The following is a 16,717-nucleotide window of genomic DNA, read 5'->3' on the forward strand; positions in this document are numbered from 1 at the left end:
GGGGGAGAGAGAGAGAGAAAAAGAGGAAGAGAGACAGAGTCAGAGCGAGAGAGACAGAGACAGAGCGAGACTCAGAAGCTTAAATACAAAATGAGATATCTTAGTTGTCTGTGTTCGTGCCAGAAAAGGAGGACTGAAAGACGAAATCCAAGAGAAGCAAAACCTAGAAAACAGAAAGTTCCATTAAACGTGAACTGAAAGTGCACTTTGGTTGTTTGTTTGTTTGTTTGTTTGTTTGCTTAACGCCCAGCCGACCACGAAGGGCCATATCAGGGCGGTGCTGCTTTGACATATAACGTGCGCCACACACAAGACAGAAGTCGCAGCACAGGCTTCATATCTCACCCAGTCACATTATTCTGACACCGGACCAACCAGTCCTTTGGTTGTTTTGGACGATGCTTTCGAGTTTTGTTGAACTTTGATTGATTCATAGCTGTTTCGGTCAAGTAGCCTATATGTCACATCCTTTCAGAATCTTCTTCTTCTTCTTCTTCGTTTATGGGCTTAGACTCCCACGTTCACTCATGTTTTTAGCACGAGTGGATTTTTACGTGTATGGCCGTTTTTACCCCGCCATTCAGTGAGTTGTGTTCGTGAGCGGGAGTGACACCCTGACGCGACCTCTCGCTACTTTTACCTGTTTGACTGTTTTATGAAAGTTTGTATCGACTGATTTTAGTACCAGAAGCTTTCTGATGGAACCGTCTACACAGTGGTATCTTTTTCTACGAAATCTGTCCATGGATCCCCGAGCTTTCTTCATCTTTGTCGTTTGGCTGTCAGCCATCACAGTGCAGTGTTCCGTAGGCCTGTTCAGCGACCTGCTTGGCCAGTTAGCCAGCAGTTGTAATGACAGTGCGCTTTACGTCAACAGTGGCGTAGGCCTACGTGTGCCAGGTGTGCCATCCAGTTGTTCTGTGCGTCGGTGCTACACAAGAGAACAGCTGCTGAAATTGGACTTGAATACAGGCAGTCCTCCTGTGACCCCCTCTCCCTCTCTTGGATTACCTCTGACCTCCGCTGATCATCCTCTGGCCTCCACTCTTGGATTACCTTGCTCTACGGTGCCCTTCGCACATGGATTACCTGGTCCTCTGTCGCTGCCATCGTCGATGTCTTCTGCTTCCAGCTGTGCCGCTAGCGATGGGTCATCGCTGTGTTGTCGCCTTAATGACAACGGTATCCACTGCCGCCAGCTGCCGTGCCTACGCAACCGCCCAAAGAAGGCACACAGGGGGCATCGCCGCAGACCGCGACTGAGGAGTGGGGCAGTGCTTCCAGACGTACCAGATCGTAAGCCACGAACACAGGCCACACCCCCCACCTCCTCCTCCACACCTCTCCACATCGCACTCTTCAACGCTCAATCAGTCTCATCAACACAACAAGCATGCAAACGCACAGACATTGTAGACTACATCACAGATAACGACATAGACATTTTAGTTCTTACCGAGACTTGGTTGAAGGAAAACGGCGATGAAAGTGTCTGTGCCGATTTAACACCACCGAACTACTCTCTGCGATCATATCCCCGCACCACCGGCCGCGGTGGAGGAATAGCCGTCATCATCAAGAACACTCTAGCTAAACATGTCTCTTTTAACACTGTGCTGCCGTTTAAACACACCTCGTTTGAGTGTGTACAGGTGACATTGGCGCTTCATCAAAAACCCGTTCAGTTATTCTGCATCTACAGACCACCCCCCAACGCAAAGAACAAACTCACTGACACTATGTTTTTCTCAGATTTTCATAATCTGCTTGATCACTGCAACACGTTGTCTGGAACCCCTGTTTTGATTGGTGATATCAATGTTCATTTTGATGACTGTAACCACCCGTCCACTGTCAAGATGTTAGACTTGTTAGATGTTTTTCAGTACACACAGTCTGTCAGTCAACCAACACACAAGAAGAACCACATCCTTGACTGGGTTATGCATAGGCCTGATGACCATATTGTTCAGTCTGTAACTGTTTCTCATGTTTTATCTTCAGATCATTTTTGTGTTTTGTTCGATCTGATGACTAGGCCCCCCACCCCACCCCCTGTTTTCACTTCTGTCCGTTGTCTGCGTACCATGGATAGAGATAGTTTCAGGGAAGAGCTGCAGACTGCGCTGTCCCCTTCTCTTACAGCTGATCAGCTTGAAGTTGTACTCCGTGCCGCTCTAGATGTCCATGCTCCCAGTTTGCGTCGCCGTGTCCGTCCGTCCAAGTCAGCACCGTGGTACCCTGCTATTAGTGAGGAACTGCGTGATGCAAAGTGTGAGCGTAGGCGTGCTGAGCGCAAGTGCCTTCAGACGGGTCTCACTGTACATAAGCAGATTTTTAACTACACCAAGAACATTGTAACCAAGATCGTACACTCCGCTAAGACACTTTTTCTGCAGACTCAGATTGCCACTTGTTCTTCTAGCAAGAAACTGTTTGATATTTGCAACCGCTTGACTGGCCGCACTAAGGTGTCCCCACTCCCCACTGTATTTCCTGTTAGTGAGCTGCCTGATGTTTTTAGTGATTTTTTCATCCAGAAAGTAGCTGATATTAGATCAGAACTTGACACGCTAGCTGTTAATTCTGCTGCACCCACTCATGTTGATGCTTCCCCTGCCTGTACGTTTTTAGCATTCCAGAAAGTCAGTGAGAAGGACCTTAGAGAGATTATTTTGAAATCCAAACCTACAACTTGTCCACTTGATGCATTGCCCACACCATTACTTGTTGAAAACCTTGATCTTCTGTTGCCTGTTCTCACCCAGATTGTTAATGATAGCCTGTTGTCTGGTGTTTTTCCATCATTGTTCAAAACTGCACTTGTGAAACCGCTCCTTAAGAAATCCAATCTCGATGTAAATGTCTTAAAGAACTACCGCCCTGTTTCTAACCTTTCATTTTTGTCAAAGATCATTGAGAAAGTAGTTTTAAAGCAGCTGTTAGTGTATTTGAACACTCATGATCTGATCTCGCATTCTCAGTCAGCATACCGTCCTTCTCACTGTACTGAGACTGCCCTGCTCAAGGTGACCAACGACATTCTGTCTGCTCTGGATGGTGGTGATGTGTCTGTGCTCACCCTACTGGACCTCTCGGCAGCGTTTGACACAATAGATCATGTCACACTGCTGAGCAGGCTCCAGACCTTGTATGGCATCTCTGGTCCAGCGCTGGCATGGTTTGAGTCCTACCTTACGGATAGAACTCAGGCTGTGCTTGTCGATGGCCAGAGATCAGCCCCAGCCCCCCTTGTTTTCGGTGTCCCTCAAGGCTCTGTACTTGGCCCCGTCCTCTTCATTATGTACACCAAACCCTTGTCTGCCCTCATTCAAAATCATTCCGTTTCAAACCAGTCTTTTGCTGATGATACCCAGTTGTATAAGCCTAGTTCCCCCGCTGAGACACATGCCGCCATCCAGACCATTCAGACCTGTATCTTAGATGTTAAGTCATGGATGGTAGAAAATAAGTTAAAACTAAATGATGATAAGACAGAGGCACTTCTGTGCATGAAAAAGTCCACTAAGTTCCCAAATTCTCAACCTTCGTCTGTCCAAGTAGGCAATACCGACATCTCTTTCTCTTCTTCAGCTAGAAACCTCGGCTTCACCATCTCCTCAGACATGACACTCAACAAGCACATCTCCAACATCTGTAGGTCCGCATACTTTGAACTCCGCAAGATCGCAACCATCCGCCATACTCTGTCCGTTCAAACTACAAACACTCTAGTCTGCTCTCTTGTTCTTTCTAAACTTGACTACTGTAACTCTCTTCTCTCTGGCTGTCCACTCTACCTCCTGCACAAACTACAGAAAGTTCAAAATTCTGCAGCACGCCTGATCCTCAAAGCACGAAAAAAAGATCATGTCACACCACTTCGCCGCACACTCCACTGGTTACCCATCCAAGCCCGCATTGAATACAAACTGTCCACTCTCTGCTTTCACTTCTTCTCTGCCTCGTCTCCTGCTTATTTCTCTGAACTTCTCACTGTATACACTCCTGCTAGACAACTCCGCTCCTCTTCTGATAGCCGCACCCTAGTCATCCCACACACAAAATCAAAAGCATATGGACAACGCACTTTTGCATTTTGCGCATCTACTCAATGGAACTCTCTCCCCTCTCACATTCGCCACTCTCAGTCAGTACAGTCATTCAAGCGAGCACTCAAAACTCACCTCTTCCAGAAACACAACTCCTAAAGTCGCAACATTTTGCCATCCTGTTCTGTAACGGTTCCATCTCTATTCAGCTTGTTATTTTGTCTTTGTTTTAAATTATTATAAATATAATTTTTCACTGCAGTAGTCCTTTAACTTTAACCCTTAGCTGTAAGCTAGATATGCACAAGTCATGTCGGTGCCACATAATGCTGACACACATGTTCCTGTGCATAGTTTATGGATAACGTGTAGTTGGAAAGTTAAGAGTAGAAATAATTAGTATTTAGTGTAGGAGGAGGGTTGGGGGTGGGTAGGGAGGGGGTGGGTATGGTTTACTTTGAGCAGGTCGGTTTCAGTTTTTTTAATAAACAATTCTAGAGAATTGTGTATCTTATATTTGAGTCTTTCGTGTTTTAGACATTGATGCATTTAATAGTTTTAACGAGTTGCCTTTTGTTTTATCATTCTGGTGTTTATCTAGATGTGCTGTGTATCTTATAAGAAGTTCTTAAAAGTTTGAAGTTATTTTAGCACATAGGTTTTTTTTATGGTCTTAACAGTGAAACATGTATTACGTTATCATTAAGATTCATGCTTTGTTAGCACTAAGCAGTTGTTTTAATCAGTCTGATTAATTCTTGTTTTCATCTTATGAACATTCTAAATGTTAGACTAACTTATTGTCTTGTACAGAATAACAACTGTGTGAATGGTGCTATACTGAATGAAAGAGTGTGACATGAAGTTCTTGTACATCATTGTAAAGAGTGTGAATGACGTTTTAGTTTAGATGTCAAGCGCTTAGAGCAAGCCTTTTTAACGAAAGTTTTTGATTTAGCGCTATATAAATGTTCTTATTATTATTATTATTATTATTCAGGCAGCATACGCCGATTTCGGGGGAGGCATGCTGGGTATTTTCGTGTTTCTATAACCCACCGAACTTTGACATGGATTACAGGATCTTTTCCGTGCGCACTTGGTCTTGTGTACCCATTGTACTAATCTTGTCTTGATGACAAATTAATTATTTTACGATTTAAGAATGTTTGTGTAACAAGCTGTCAATTTATTATTTAGATTTTTAAAGTTACTTCTAGCGCCAAAACGAGGCGTCCGATTTGTCGCATTGTAAATCCGTTCTGACTGCACAAAACAAATTCGTTGAAAAATCCTCGGTCTTTACGGAGGGCACCTAGGATGTTCTAAAGCGGTGAGTGTTTAAACGAAAGGGTGTTTGTACTGTGTGGAAAAGCCTGACTGTATCTGTGACAAGAAACTGATAGTTTACGTGAAGCATAGTGTTGCTGGAATGCTTTCTGCAATTCAACTTGTACATTCGAAAATGTTGCCAGTTGAAACTCGCCGTGTTAACTGATGTTTGTGTGTGTTGTTTGATTTTTTTATTTATTTTTTGCAGGTAAGGGGGGGGGGGGGGGGGTTGTCTCAGATAGTGCTGAATATCTGTGATTTAATTAAGGTGATGTTATTGAGTGTTTTTATACACCCAGACACGTGGGGGAGGATACAAACTAATAGAGCATGAACATGGGTTTCTGATTTGTCCCTTCCGTATGCTGTCTTTGCTTGAAAATAGTATAAAACAAATGCATGGTATCTTTTGTTAATGTTTTGTTCTTCTTTCTGATTTTTTTGTTGTTGTGGTCTTTTATACTATTTCTCACTATTTCATGAGCTATGAAGCATGTATTACCTTGTTTGCTAGTGAAAAATATCTGTTTTGAGTGTGACAACTTCAACAGTGATTTGTTCAAAATGGCCGATCTGCTGGTTAGCAGCTTTAAACTAAAGTAACAAAGTCGTTTTTGTTTTACCACCGTCTTGCAACTTACATCAACCTGCAAGAGGGATTATTGTACTGTTTTAACATAATAAATCTCACAGGATGTTAAAAATCAACTTATCTATCATTTTGTGAGAACGGGTCACAGATACCACATTTACACTTCCAAAATGAACAAGAAGAGCCAACATTTGTATATATTTATTAGAAATGTCAAGCTAAGATGTACTTGAGAAAAGTATAGTGTAGGTGTAAGTAATCCGTTAAATAACTTTATACAAATTGGTGTTAGTACAGGTATACTAATGTTTTCGTGTAATCATTAGGTCTAAATATGTGTAAATATAAAGACTACCCACTTATTTTGGAAGGGTATCTTGACGAGAAAAGGCAAAAGAATGCAAAAAAAGATAAAGTGTTAACGTCTTTCAAACAGTAAAATACTTCTGACAGAAGTTTTAATGCTTATTTTTGTTCCGATAAATATCTGTTTCTTATTCGTTGTCGCTCACTTCGTCTACCGAATCCTCTTGAACCCCTGACGAAACTTCGTCTTCTATGACGTGGTCGGCTGATTGTGATGCAGGGTCAGCTTGTATGGCGTTGTCGGCTTGTTTAGCTTTGCCGTCTGGGGTGGCGGCATTAGCTAGGGCGGATAGATCAGCCATAGACTTTGTTCTGTAACACAAGTCAAACAATCATGTCATAAAGAAACTTTTCCATGTTAACACAAGCAAGTCAAACAGACATGTCACAGAATTTCTTCTGTAAATGGGTCGTTGTCCGGAGCTAGGTAACATTTTCATGCTATGACCTTGATATTTGAGGAAAACAAGCCTGTCGTATCTGATGCTCATCAAGACCTCCAAGTGTGTGAAATTGGGAGGCTCTAGCTAAAAAAAAATCATACAAATCTTTAATGTTAAGTTTTTATTAACCTTACAGGACCCCGCTGTGACCCCAAGGTCGACTAAACTTGGCTAATTTCGGGAAATCAACAAACCCTAGAAGTGTGCAAAGTTTCACAGCTCTAACTTGAGAAACATCCGAGATAACCCAAACGTTAAGTGTTGTGTCTTCACACTGCTAATTCCTGAAACTTCTGATTACTCAAAATACACAAAATACACACTTATTCAACTTAATGAGATCGGACACTGACTTACGAAACAAATAGATTTCGCTAATACTTTGCCTGTGATGTTTTCAGAGTGTGTTGAAACAGGTGTGACAAAAATGAGAGAAATCAATGAGACAAATTTTGTGCTACAAAATGTTGAAAATGATCAAATGCCAAGATTCATATAAACAGGGTTGTGTAGTTGAATAGGGTTTCTGCCCGAACAGTTACAACTAAAAATCTAGTTTTGAGGTGGTACAAAATCCCCGGTTTACGCATGTTTTAATGATGTGTTTCTGTTTGAATTATTTTAACGTGTCTTTCCGGTATGGCTGGAAATACACTGATCACAAAAAGTTAAGGATATTTTTTTCAGTGGTATAGCCCAGATGTGAAACAGCAGTTTTGGGGTCACTTTTACCTCTTTTGATGCCATTTTTCAACATTGGGGTATTAGTACGTTTTGCAGATCTGTGCAGAAATGTCAGGGTCAATTGTTATCATTGTTTAGATGATGTGATTGTGGGGACTCAGCTTGTTTCATTGTTTTGGTTGAAATCGACTGTATGCTCCAGGGAATATGATCAGGCGAATTGAGAAATTGATCTCATTTTGCCTACGAAAACGTCCCGTAATTATTATTATTTAAGTTATTGAGACATCCCAGTGCACTAAGGGATTTATAGAGCAAATCGAGAAAATTCATTATTGAACGAAGCGCATAGCGCTGAGTTCAATAATTATTTTCGAGATTTGCTCTATAAATCCCTTAGTGCACTGGGATTGTTTCAATAACGATATTGTCAGTACCGCCAGAGAAAAAAGAAGATTCAAAACGCACATTTTGCAACGCCCATTTGGATAGGCGTAACTGTGTGGTCAGGTTTGTGTCACTGGATCTACTTTTGTGTGGGCTGTCTCAAGTGTGTCGTGCTTTCGTCACACGCAAACTCTTGTTTTAATTTCTGTTGGTAAATTCCAGTGAAGCGTTAAGCTAAAAAGTGATGACCTTTCACAGAGACCTCATTTAAACTCGGAGAAAGGACTGTACACTCTTAATTATTTGCGATTCGAAACCTTCATCGAGCTTCGACAGATTGACCGTGCAGATAAGATAAGAGTGTTGCCCCTTGAATTGACTCCGGCCAAGGCCACGGTTAGCAGACTCGGATTTTCAAAGTAAATGTGGTATGTTTCTTCTGTTGTATCTTCACTCATCGGGGAGACTGGTACTATTATATATGAACCGTAAGAATGCTGTGAACCATACACGTAGTATGTCCCCATCGTTTGCTTGTTCACATTTGCCCAACATGTTAATTTGCTGCGAGGTTTATGTCGTCTGCTAGCGCGGCTAGGGCAAGCGAACCACGGCACTGCACTGCAGTTTCATTTCAAAAACAACAATTGCTCGTCTGCACGCATAAGGCAGGCTGGTAATAAGTTTTATACATGGTAAGAACGTTCTTAACCCTACACGTTTTCGATTCCGATTGTTGTTGCCTTGAAATGATAATTCGGAAACCATTCATTTACTGAACTGATGCAGTCGTATTTCAGTGTAATCTTGTCTGCTACGTAAATATTCCAAATGCTGATCTAGTTCAGTGGTACGTTATCGGAATAACACTTGTGTTTTCTGTTAGCTGCTGGGAATTGTATACTAACTCATCATTTGGTAATGTGGATAATAAGCTACGGCATAATTATGAGAAGATTCTTCGCAAGTCGAAACTGAAAAATAGACACAGCGGGTTCTGTTTTTAGATAGTGGCAACTGTGGCACAGGCACATGCAATCTGTCAGAAAAAAACCACTTCTGCTTTAATTGAGAAGCAGGAATTTATAGTATTTTGTTATTGTGGAGATTATAAGCTACATGCCATTAATTAATTCTGAGGATGAGAGCACAGTCTCGCTAAGGCAAAGGGCGGAAGAATACGCTCTGTGGAAAAGTTAGCGCACTCCAAGAGTGCGCTAACAGTTTTAGCGCATCGCCATTAGCCAATCAACTGGTTCACATCAGTCATGTGACACCAGTACTTACTGACAATTATTATTATTATGAACATTTGTGCGCTTACAAAATATACAATACATAGTGAACATTATACGAAACACAAATCGACAAGGACCAAGACACTCGGACTCATACACTCGCAGACAGACGCACAGCGAGAACGCGATATGACGGCTTACTAGTGCCAAAACCTCATAATTGTAATTATCAAGGGAAAATTAGTAATTTTCCCTAGATAATTACCATTTTCACGTGTTAATTACTAATTTTCCCGGGAAAATTACTAACTTTCACCTGTTAATTACTAATTTTTAGTTTTGGCTCACTTCCTGACGGATTGCTAGTGCCAAAACTAAAAATTAGGCATTTTCCCGTGAAAATTACTAATTATCCCGTGAAAATGAGTAACTAACGAGTGAAAACAGTAACTGACAGCGTTAATTAGTAATTATCACGTGATAATGGGTAACCCCAGGTTTTGGCACTAGTAAGCCGTCATAACGCGACGCACTCACTCATACCAACTACAGGCACATGCATTCTAAAGACGGAAAAACAGTCATAAATAAATAAATAAATTATTGGATACATAAAATTAGTTGAGAGAAGAAGAATAGAGCTGGAAAGGGAAGAAGAAGGAGAGAGATTAAGGACCAGCAAGAGAGGGGGAATGGTGGTCATTAACAGACTAGTGAGGGAAGAGGTGTGTTTTGAGTGAGGTTTTGAATGATTGCATAGATGTGGAGAGCCTGAGTGAGTGCGGGAGTTGGTTCCAGATGGATGGGGCCTGGTAAGAGAAGGTGCGCTGGCCATTATGTTTTGGTGCGTGCTGATGGTATCCTAAAAAGGCGGGTGTCTGCGGAGGATCTTAGGGAGCGAGAGGGGGAGTATAAGAAGGTCAGAAAGATAGCTAGGGGACGATAGATCAAAGTTTCTAAGGCAGAGTGTGGAGATCTTGAACTGAATCCTCTGTTGAACAGGCAGCCAGTGTAGGGTTTGAAGAAGAGGCGTGATGTGGTCGTGCTTGGAAGAGCGAAAGATTAGGCGGGCGGCATGATTCTGAACACGCTGAAGCTTTTCGATGATGTAGTTGGGAGAGCCAGAAAGAATGGAATTGCAATAATCGAGTCGGGATAGGACAAAGGCACAGAGCAGAGTTTTAGTGGCATCCTCAGTGAGGAGATGACGGATGGAGGAGATGCGGCGAATTTCAAAGAAGCAAGTGCGACAGACATTGGCAACATGCTGATGGAAGGACAGGGACTGGTCAAGAGTGACACCTAGGTTGCTGACAGCAGGAGAAAAAGCAATAGAAGAGCCATTCAGATCGACAGACGAGGGAAGAGAAGGATGATTGAGATGTTTTTTGGGAGAGACAAGAATCATTTCGGTTTTCTCCTCATTAAGCTTCAGCTTGTTCAGGTCCATCCACGCCTTGAGGTCGGTGATGCAAGACTGGGTGGAGGCAATGAGGCGAGGGAGGTCAGAGATAGGTCCAGAGAGATAGAGTTGGTTGTCGTCGGAGAAGCTGTGGTGAGAGAGAAAGTGGTGAGCAGCAATTGAAGGGATGGGTTGGGTGTAAAGGACGAACAGAATAGGCCCCAGGACGGAGCCCTGGGGCACACCGTACTGTAGAGGAGAAGCAGAAGAAGATAGGCCGTTCACAGAGACAGACTGGTAGCGATCGGTGAGATATGACTGAAACCAAGAAAGGACAGACTGAGAAATGCCAAAAGAGTTTTGAAGGCGGGACAAGAGCACGGCATGATCAATAGTATCAAATGCCGCACTCAGGTCCAGCAGAGAGAGAAGGCAGGCGTCGTTGTTGTCGAGTGCAGTCAGTATGTCGTTGCTTATTTTCAGTAGAGCGGTTTCCGTCGAGTGTCCAGAGCGATAGGCAGATTGATTGCAGTAGAGAAGGTGATTGGCATCAAGATGGTCCAAAAGCTGGGAGAGTACGATTTTTTCTGTTATTTTGAGAAATGAGAGATTAGACACAGGTCTGTAGTTCTTCAGATTTTCAGGATCCAAGGAAGGTTTCTTGAGAAGAGGTCGGAGGATAGCAGATTTGAAAATGGCAGGAAAGGACCCAGATGAGAGAGAGGCGTTGATGACGGAGGTGAAATGCGGGAGAAGAGTATCTAGACAGTGAGTGAGGATAGAGGCGGGGAGGGGTTCAAGTTCGCATGTTTTGATGCCGGCGTGCATGATAGTTTTTCTGACTGTGCTTTCGGTAACAGGCTGAAATGAAGAGAAGGCAGGGCCAGAATAGGAGGGGTCAGGGATGGGGGACTGGGTGGGGGGGGGGGGGGAGAGCGTCGAGAGACTGGCGGAGTGTGGAAATCTTGCTGGCAAAGAAGTCAGAGAAAGCCTGATGAAGACGAGAAGAAGGAATCTCAGAGGGAAGTGGAGACAAGTCAGATTTACTAAGAAAAGTGTTAGTGATGTCGTACAACTGTTTTGAAGAAGAGCATGCGAGTATTTTGACATTATAAAATGCAGTCTTGGCTGCGTGAACAATACTAGTGACTGCTTTGTTGGCAACTTGAAAAATCTGCTTCAACCATTGTCTCTCTGCTCTACGTCTCTCACGCTTGGCATCTTGCAACTGAGGCGCAGCGGACGAGTACCAAGGCGACGGAGGACGGTGAGAGACGCGGCGGCTGGAGGCAGGAGCATGCTGATCAAGGAGAGCTAACAACAGTTTATCCAGTTCGTCAGCGGACGCAGGAGGAGACACGGATAGTCGTGACTTAAGGTCAGACTCAAACACACTTAAGTCTACGGCATTTAAGTTTCTAGCTTGGACGAAGACTTGGCGAGGAGGAGGACGAGTGAGGTGGAGCTGAGCTAAGGCACAGTAATGATCGGAAGGAAGAGTTTGATCGATCGTGATAGTGTCTAGCACTTGCTGATCAGCGCGATGGACAAACCAATCGAGCGTGTGTCCACGTGTGTGTGTAGGACCGCGGACAGCCTGGACCAAACCAAAAGTGTCCAGCACATCGACGATCTTGGCAGTAGAAGGATGAGTGGGTTGGTCGTAGTAAAAGTTGTAGTCGCCGGTGATGACGTAGACGCCATTGAGATTGTTACAGTAGGCTGCAAGTTCACCAAATTCGTCGAAGAACATAGAGTCTTTGAGGCGATTCTTAGGGCTGGGAGGTGGGCGGTACAGACACAGGAGGTACACACCCCTCATATTTCCAGCCATATCGGAAAGGCACATTTTACAATAATTCAAATAAAAACACATCATTACGACACGCCAGGAACCAGGAATGTATAACATCTTGAAACAGGTCCTGCATGTGGTTGTAACTGATCGGGCAGAAACCCCATTCAACAACCCAAATATTCAACTAAATACCTCGAACACTATAGAATCATTCTGCGATGTGATTTTGGGTTAGTCAACATCTGAATGCAATACAATGAGCATTTTCGGAGTATTTTATCAACATTTAAGATCATTTTGAAAACTTTTCACATTGTTTTCTCGGACTGTGCCATCATTGGGAAATGCTCATCTTCTAGACTAACTGTCCAATCTTCTTGCTCTGTTTAATATTTTCACCAGAAATGGTGTCTTTGTGCAGTAACAGGCTAACAATGCGTAACTAATGTTTAAATTTAGAAATTCTGTTAAAGTACAAAAACTTGCATTTTCGGAAATTTATCATTTTGTGGCTGATATCTACACAGGAAACATAATCTGTTCATAAATATGAAAAAAATGGCTCTTTTATTACAAATAAAGACCTGTTTAGAGTATATTACATATTTCAGCGTTTTAACTTTATTTTACAGAAGATAAATGTTTCGCAAAAATTACATAATTATGTTAGACATAACCAAGCTAAGGAAAGGCCACTCTCGCGGAATATCGGTAGTCCCCAAAACAGGGAGACAAAATGACACACTTTCACAATTTTGGTGTTAAAAATGACATACGATTGAAGAACAGACATAGGCCTCGAGGTGTACCGCCATTTTGAAGAATTCGTAGCCTTTTTTTGTTGAATGTTTGTTCTTCAAAAAATACTCACGATCATCAAGACTTGAACAATAGTGTGCCCTCTGCTGAACACACGATTTCTTGGTTGTTCTATCGTTAATCTTACCGTTCTGATCACTTTATTAGCACCAGAGTGTGCGAAAGACTCCAAAATGCAGATAAAACACACCGACCTCGCCTCGCTACTTCGCAGCCATTTTGAACGATCTCAGTCACCAAGTATTTTTCGATCATATGCTTACGTAAACTCATGCCTTCAAACGATGTTCGAGTTTGTTTTTGCAACAATGTTCATCAAGTGGATTTACAAACACTTGCACCACTGTAATCCGGAAAATGTCTCAATTCGCTGAATAACAATAGGTTCTTTTATACGTTAGATCGGGAAAGCCATATCTAGCATCATACAGAGATGTCTGTAAACCTAAAAATACACTGAAACCTTTTTCAAAAACTATAGTCTGTCTCTAAGACTTTCAGCAATTTTCAACATTATAAATCGAGAAAACTAGACACATCGAAAGAAATTTGGTACAAATAACAGTTTTCATGTTCACAAATCATTGTGTGAAACTTTCTTTACAACTTTCTTTCATAAAGTGTACGTATTTTTCTATCAATAGGCGTGTCCCCTGATTCGAGTAAACACTGTTTTTGGTGGTACACTACCTGTGTTTACAAAACAAAAAAAATACACAGCGGCCACAATTTCTCTGTATTTGAATGAATTTCAACTTCACAAAGATTGTTTTAGAGTGCAGATTTAAACAAATCAATGCATGAAGAATTTGAAAAAAACAGTAGGTTATACCTGCATAATTATGTTGACAAACACATTTGGTGACACACAGTTGTGATTACATGCAGAAACGCTGACATATTGACAAGCACAACAACAACAACAACAACAACAACAACAACAACAACAACAACAACACACACACACATACAAGCAGGTACAAACTATATTTACAAACATATATTCACGGTAAATATCCTAACCTTTCTTTTATTAGATCCTGCGCCTTCTCTGAAAAAGAACACACAAAAAAGCAATAATAAGCTAACCCGAGTAGCCCGTTATTGTTATAAAATACAATGTCAAACGAAGATTTCATGCAAGTACTATAAAATACCTTGTAAGTGCCACTATCGAGTAAACGCCAACCCCCACTTTGGATCAAAAACAATGCGCAGGGTACTGTACCTAGTAAACATGCACCCACCCCAAAATTCAACAAGAAAGTCAAATGCTTACACAACACGCCTTCGTCGCGCACACACACACACACACACACACACACACACACACACACATACACACACACACACACAATCACACACAATCGCACGCACGCACACACACACAATCACACATACCACACACACAATCACACACACACAATCACACACACACACACAATCACACACTCACACACACACACACACACACACACACACACACACACACACACACACACACACACAATCACACACACACACACACACACACAATCACACACACACACACACACACACACACACACAATCACACACACACACACACAATCACACACTCACACACACACACACACACTCACACACACACACAATCACACACACACACACACAATCACACACTCACACACACACACACACACTCACACACACACACAATCACACACACACACACACACACACACACACACAATCACACACACACACACACAATCACACACTCACACACACACACACACACACACACACACACACAATCACACACACAGTCACACACACCATCACATACTCACACGCACACACTCACACTCACAATCACACACACACACACACACACACACACACACACACACACACACACACACACACACACACACACACACATTGTGTATTATCATTCACGTGCAACCCACCTTTGCTCTTCTTGCTTCGCTTGAAGATAACGAAGCCGAGACAACAAGACAGGAGCAATGTCGAGACAGCCACACCCACGATTAGTCCTACCATGGACACTGTAACACGCAACAACTTATCAAGGCGATAACTCGCTTTACTGCCAAATGAAACACCTCTTTCCCTTTGAGTTGTTTTTTATTGCTACTGGTCACAAGTGGGGGTAGGCTCACACGTACGCATTTTTCAATACAGTCTAGGGGAGAAACTGGTCACAAAGCACCCAGTATATGCCAGAGAGATAGGAGAATCGGCACAATCAAAGAAAATACCAAAATCATTCAATAGATATGGAAATATTAAGATTTACTGTGAAAATTCTAGCAAAAATGGCGTCCAAAAACGGGGACGCACACTTGGTGCGTCTTTGAAGACTTACCTCCCGTTCTGTGTTGATAATAGTCGTGTTTGTGCTGTTTTTGTTGAAATAGCATCTAATAAAACTGATGCAGTTCTTGAAATGTTGCAAATTATTGTTGTCTTTGTGAAATGCGAGAGTGTTCTGAGGCGTAATCTGCATACGGCTGGTGTCCCACAAAAATAAAAGGACTATAATCATTAGTGATACCACGTTTTAGGCGTTTTAGCATCACATCAAGCGCACAAGGTACGCCCATCAAGTCTCCCTCATGTCCCTTCACCTGCTCAAGCAGACCGCCTACTCCGAGTATTGTCAGAATGTAACGGGACCACCCGAGTCATTCGATATGTGGAATTAACGTTCCCAAACTCTACCTCAGTTCAAGTTCTGGTCAACCATAATCGAGCTGGAGCTGCTGACGTCTCGTTTTGTGCAGTCATTACGAGAGGGAGACTTTGCACTATATGTGCAAACATGTGACGAAATCTGCGGCTGGTTTCATGCCATGGACCACACCAACTATGCGCGTTGGCTGCCGATACATGTACGCGACATGGTTGAGCTAGCCGAGAAACACCCTCAAGTACATGCTGAATTCACGAAGGGCAATTTTGTTGTGCAGAAAGTTCAGCCTCATGGCCAAGGACCAAGCCCATGAACAGTCGAACAAAAGCCTCCAGACACACGGTGGGGCTGTTGGACTTTATGAGAACCCCGAAGCCCTTACACTGTTTATGCTGGCCGGACCTGACTGCACGCGGGTAGTTGATGAGTTTGAGGCCGTCAATGACCCACCATTGTCATCCACCGCTCATCACGAGGAAGGACACAGCTTGCAATTAAAGTTTCAAAAGGATGTATAATCGTTCATCAAGGTGGTAGAGCAGCTGGGCAATCCTTTCCTTGTTACAAGTCAGGAGCTCATAGTACTCGATGCACGCAATGTCATGGAACAAGCCGTTGCTGCTTCTCTATCTCAAATCTGTGAAACTGGCCAAACCATGCATGCAGCATATGTCATGGAAAGATTGGAAACGGCGTCAGTATCAGTAACTGATTCAATCAAGCGGAATAACATGCTAACCTTCGCTAACCGACCTGACCCCAATAAGAAACAAGTCGCGTAAGGCGAAAATACAACATTTAGTCAAGTAGCTGTCGAACTCACAGAATGAAACTGAACGCAACGCAACGCAGCAAGACGGTATACTCGCAGCATCGTCACTCCACCACCCGTGGCAAAGGCAGTGC

General features: G+C 42.8%; 1 protein-coding gene across 1 annotated transcript in view; it reads right to left on the bottom strand.

Moving 5' to 3' along the window:
* Window positions 1-6,161: 6,161 nt before the first annotated feature.
* The window catches only part of LOC138970629 (multiple epidermal growth factor-like domains protein 10), a 120,119-nt gene continuing 109,563 nt past the window's right edge, over window positions 6,162-16,717 (bottom strand). The window contains exons 20-22 of the mRNA XM_070343099.1: window positions 15,066-15,164; window positions 14,137-14,164; window positions 6,162-6,654 (exon numbers count right to left, since the gene is read on the bottom strand). Coding sequence (XP_070199200.1) covers window positions 6,471-6,654; window positions 14,137-14,164; window positions 15,066-15,164 — 311 coding nt within the window. The 3' untranslated portion in view covers window positions 6,162-6,470. The remainder of the gene's footprint in view (window positions 6,655-14,136; window positions 14,165-15,065; window positions 15,165-16,717) is intronic.

This window comes from Littorina saxatilis, linkage group LG7, assembly GCF_037325665.1.
Source record: "Littorina saxatilis isolate snail1 linkage group LG7, US_GU_Lsax_2.0, whole genome shotgun sequence".
NCBI lineage: Eukaryota > Metazoa > Mollusca > Gastropoda > Littorinimorpha > Littorinidae > Littorina > Littorina saxatilis.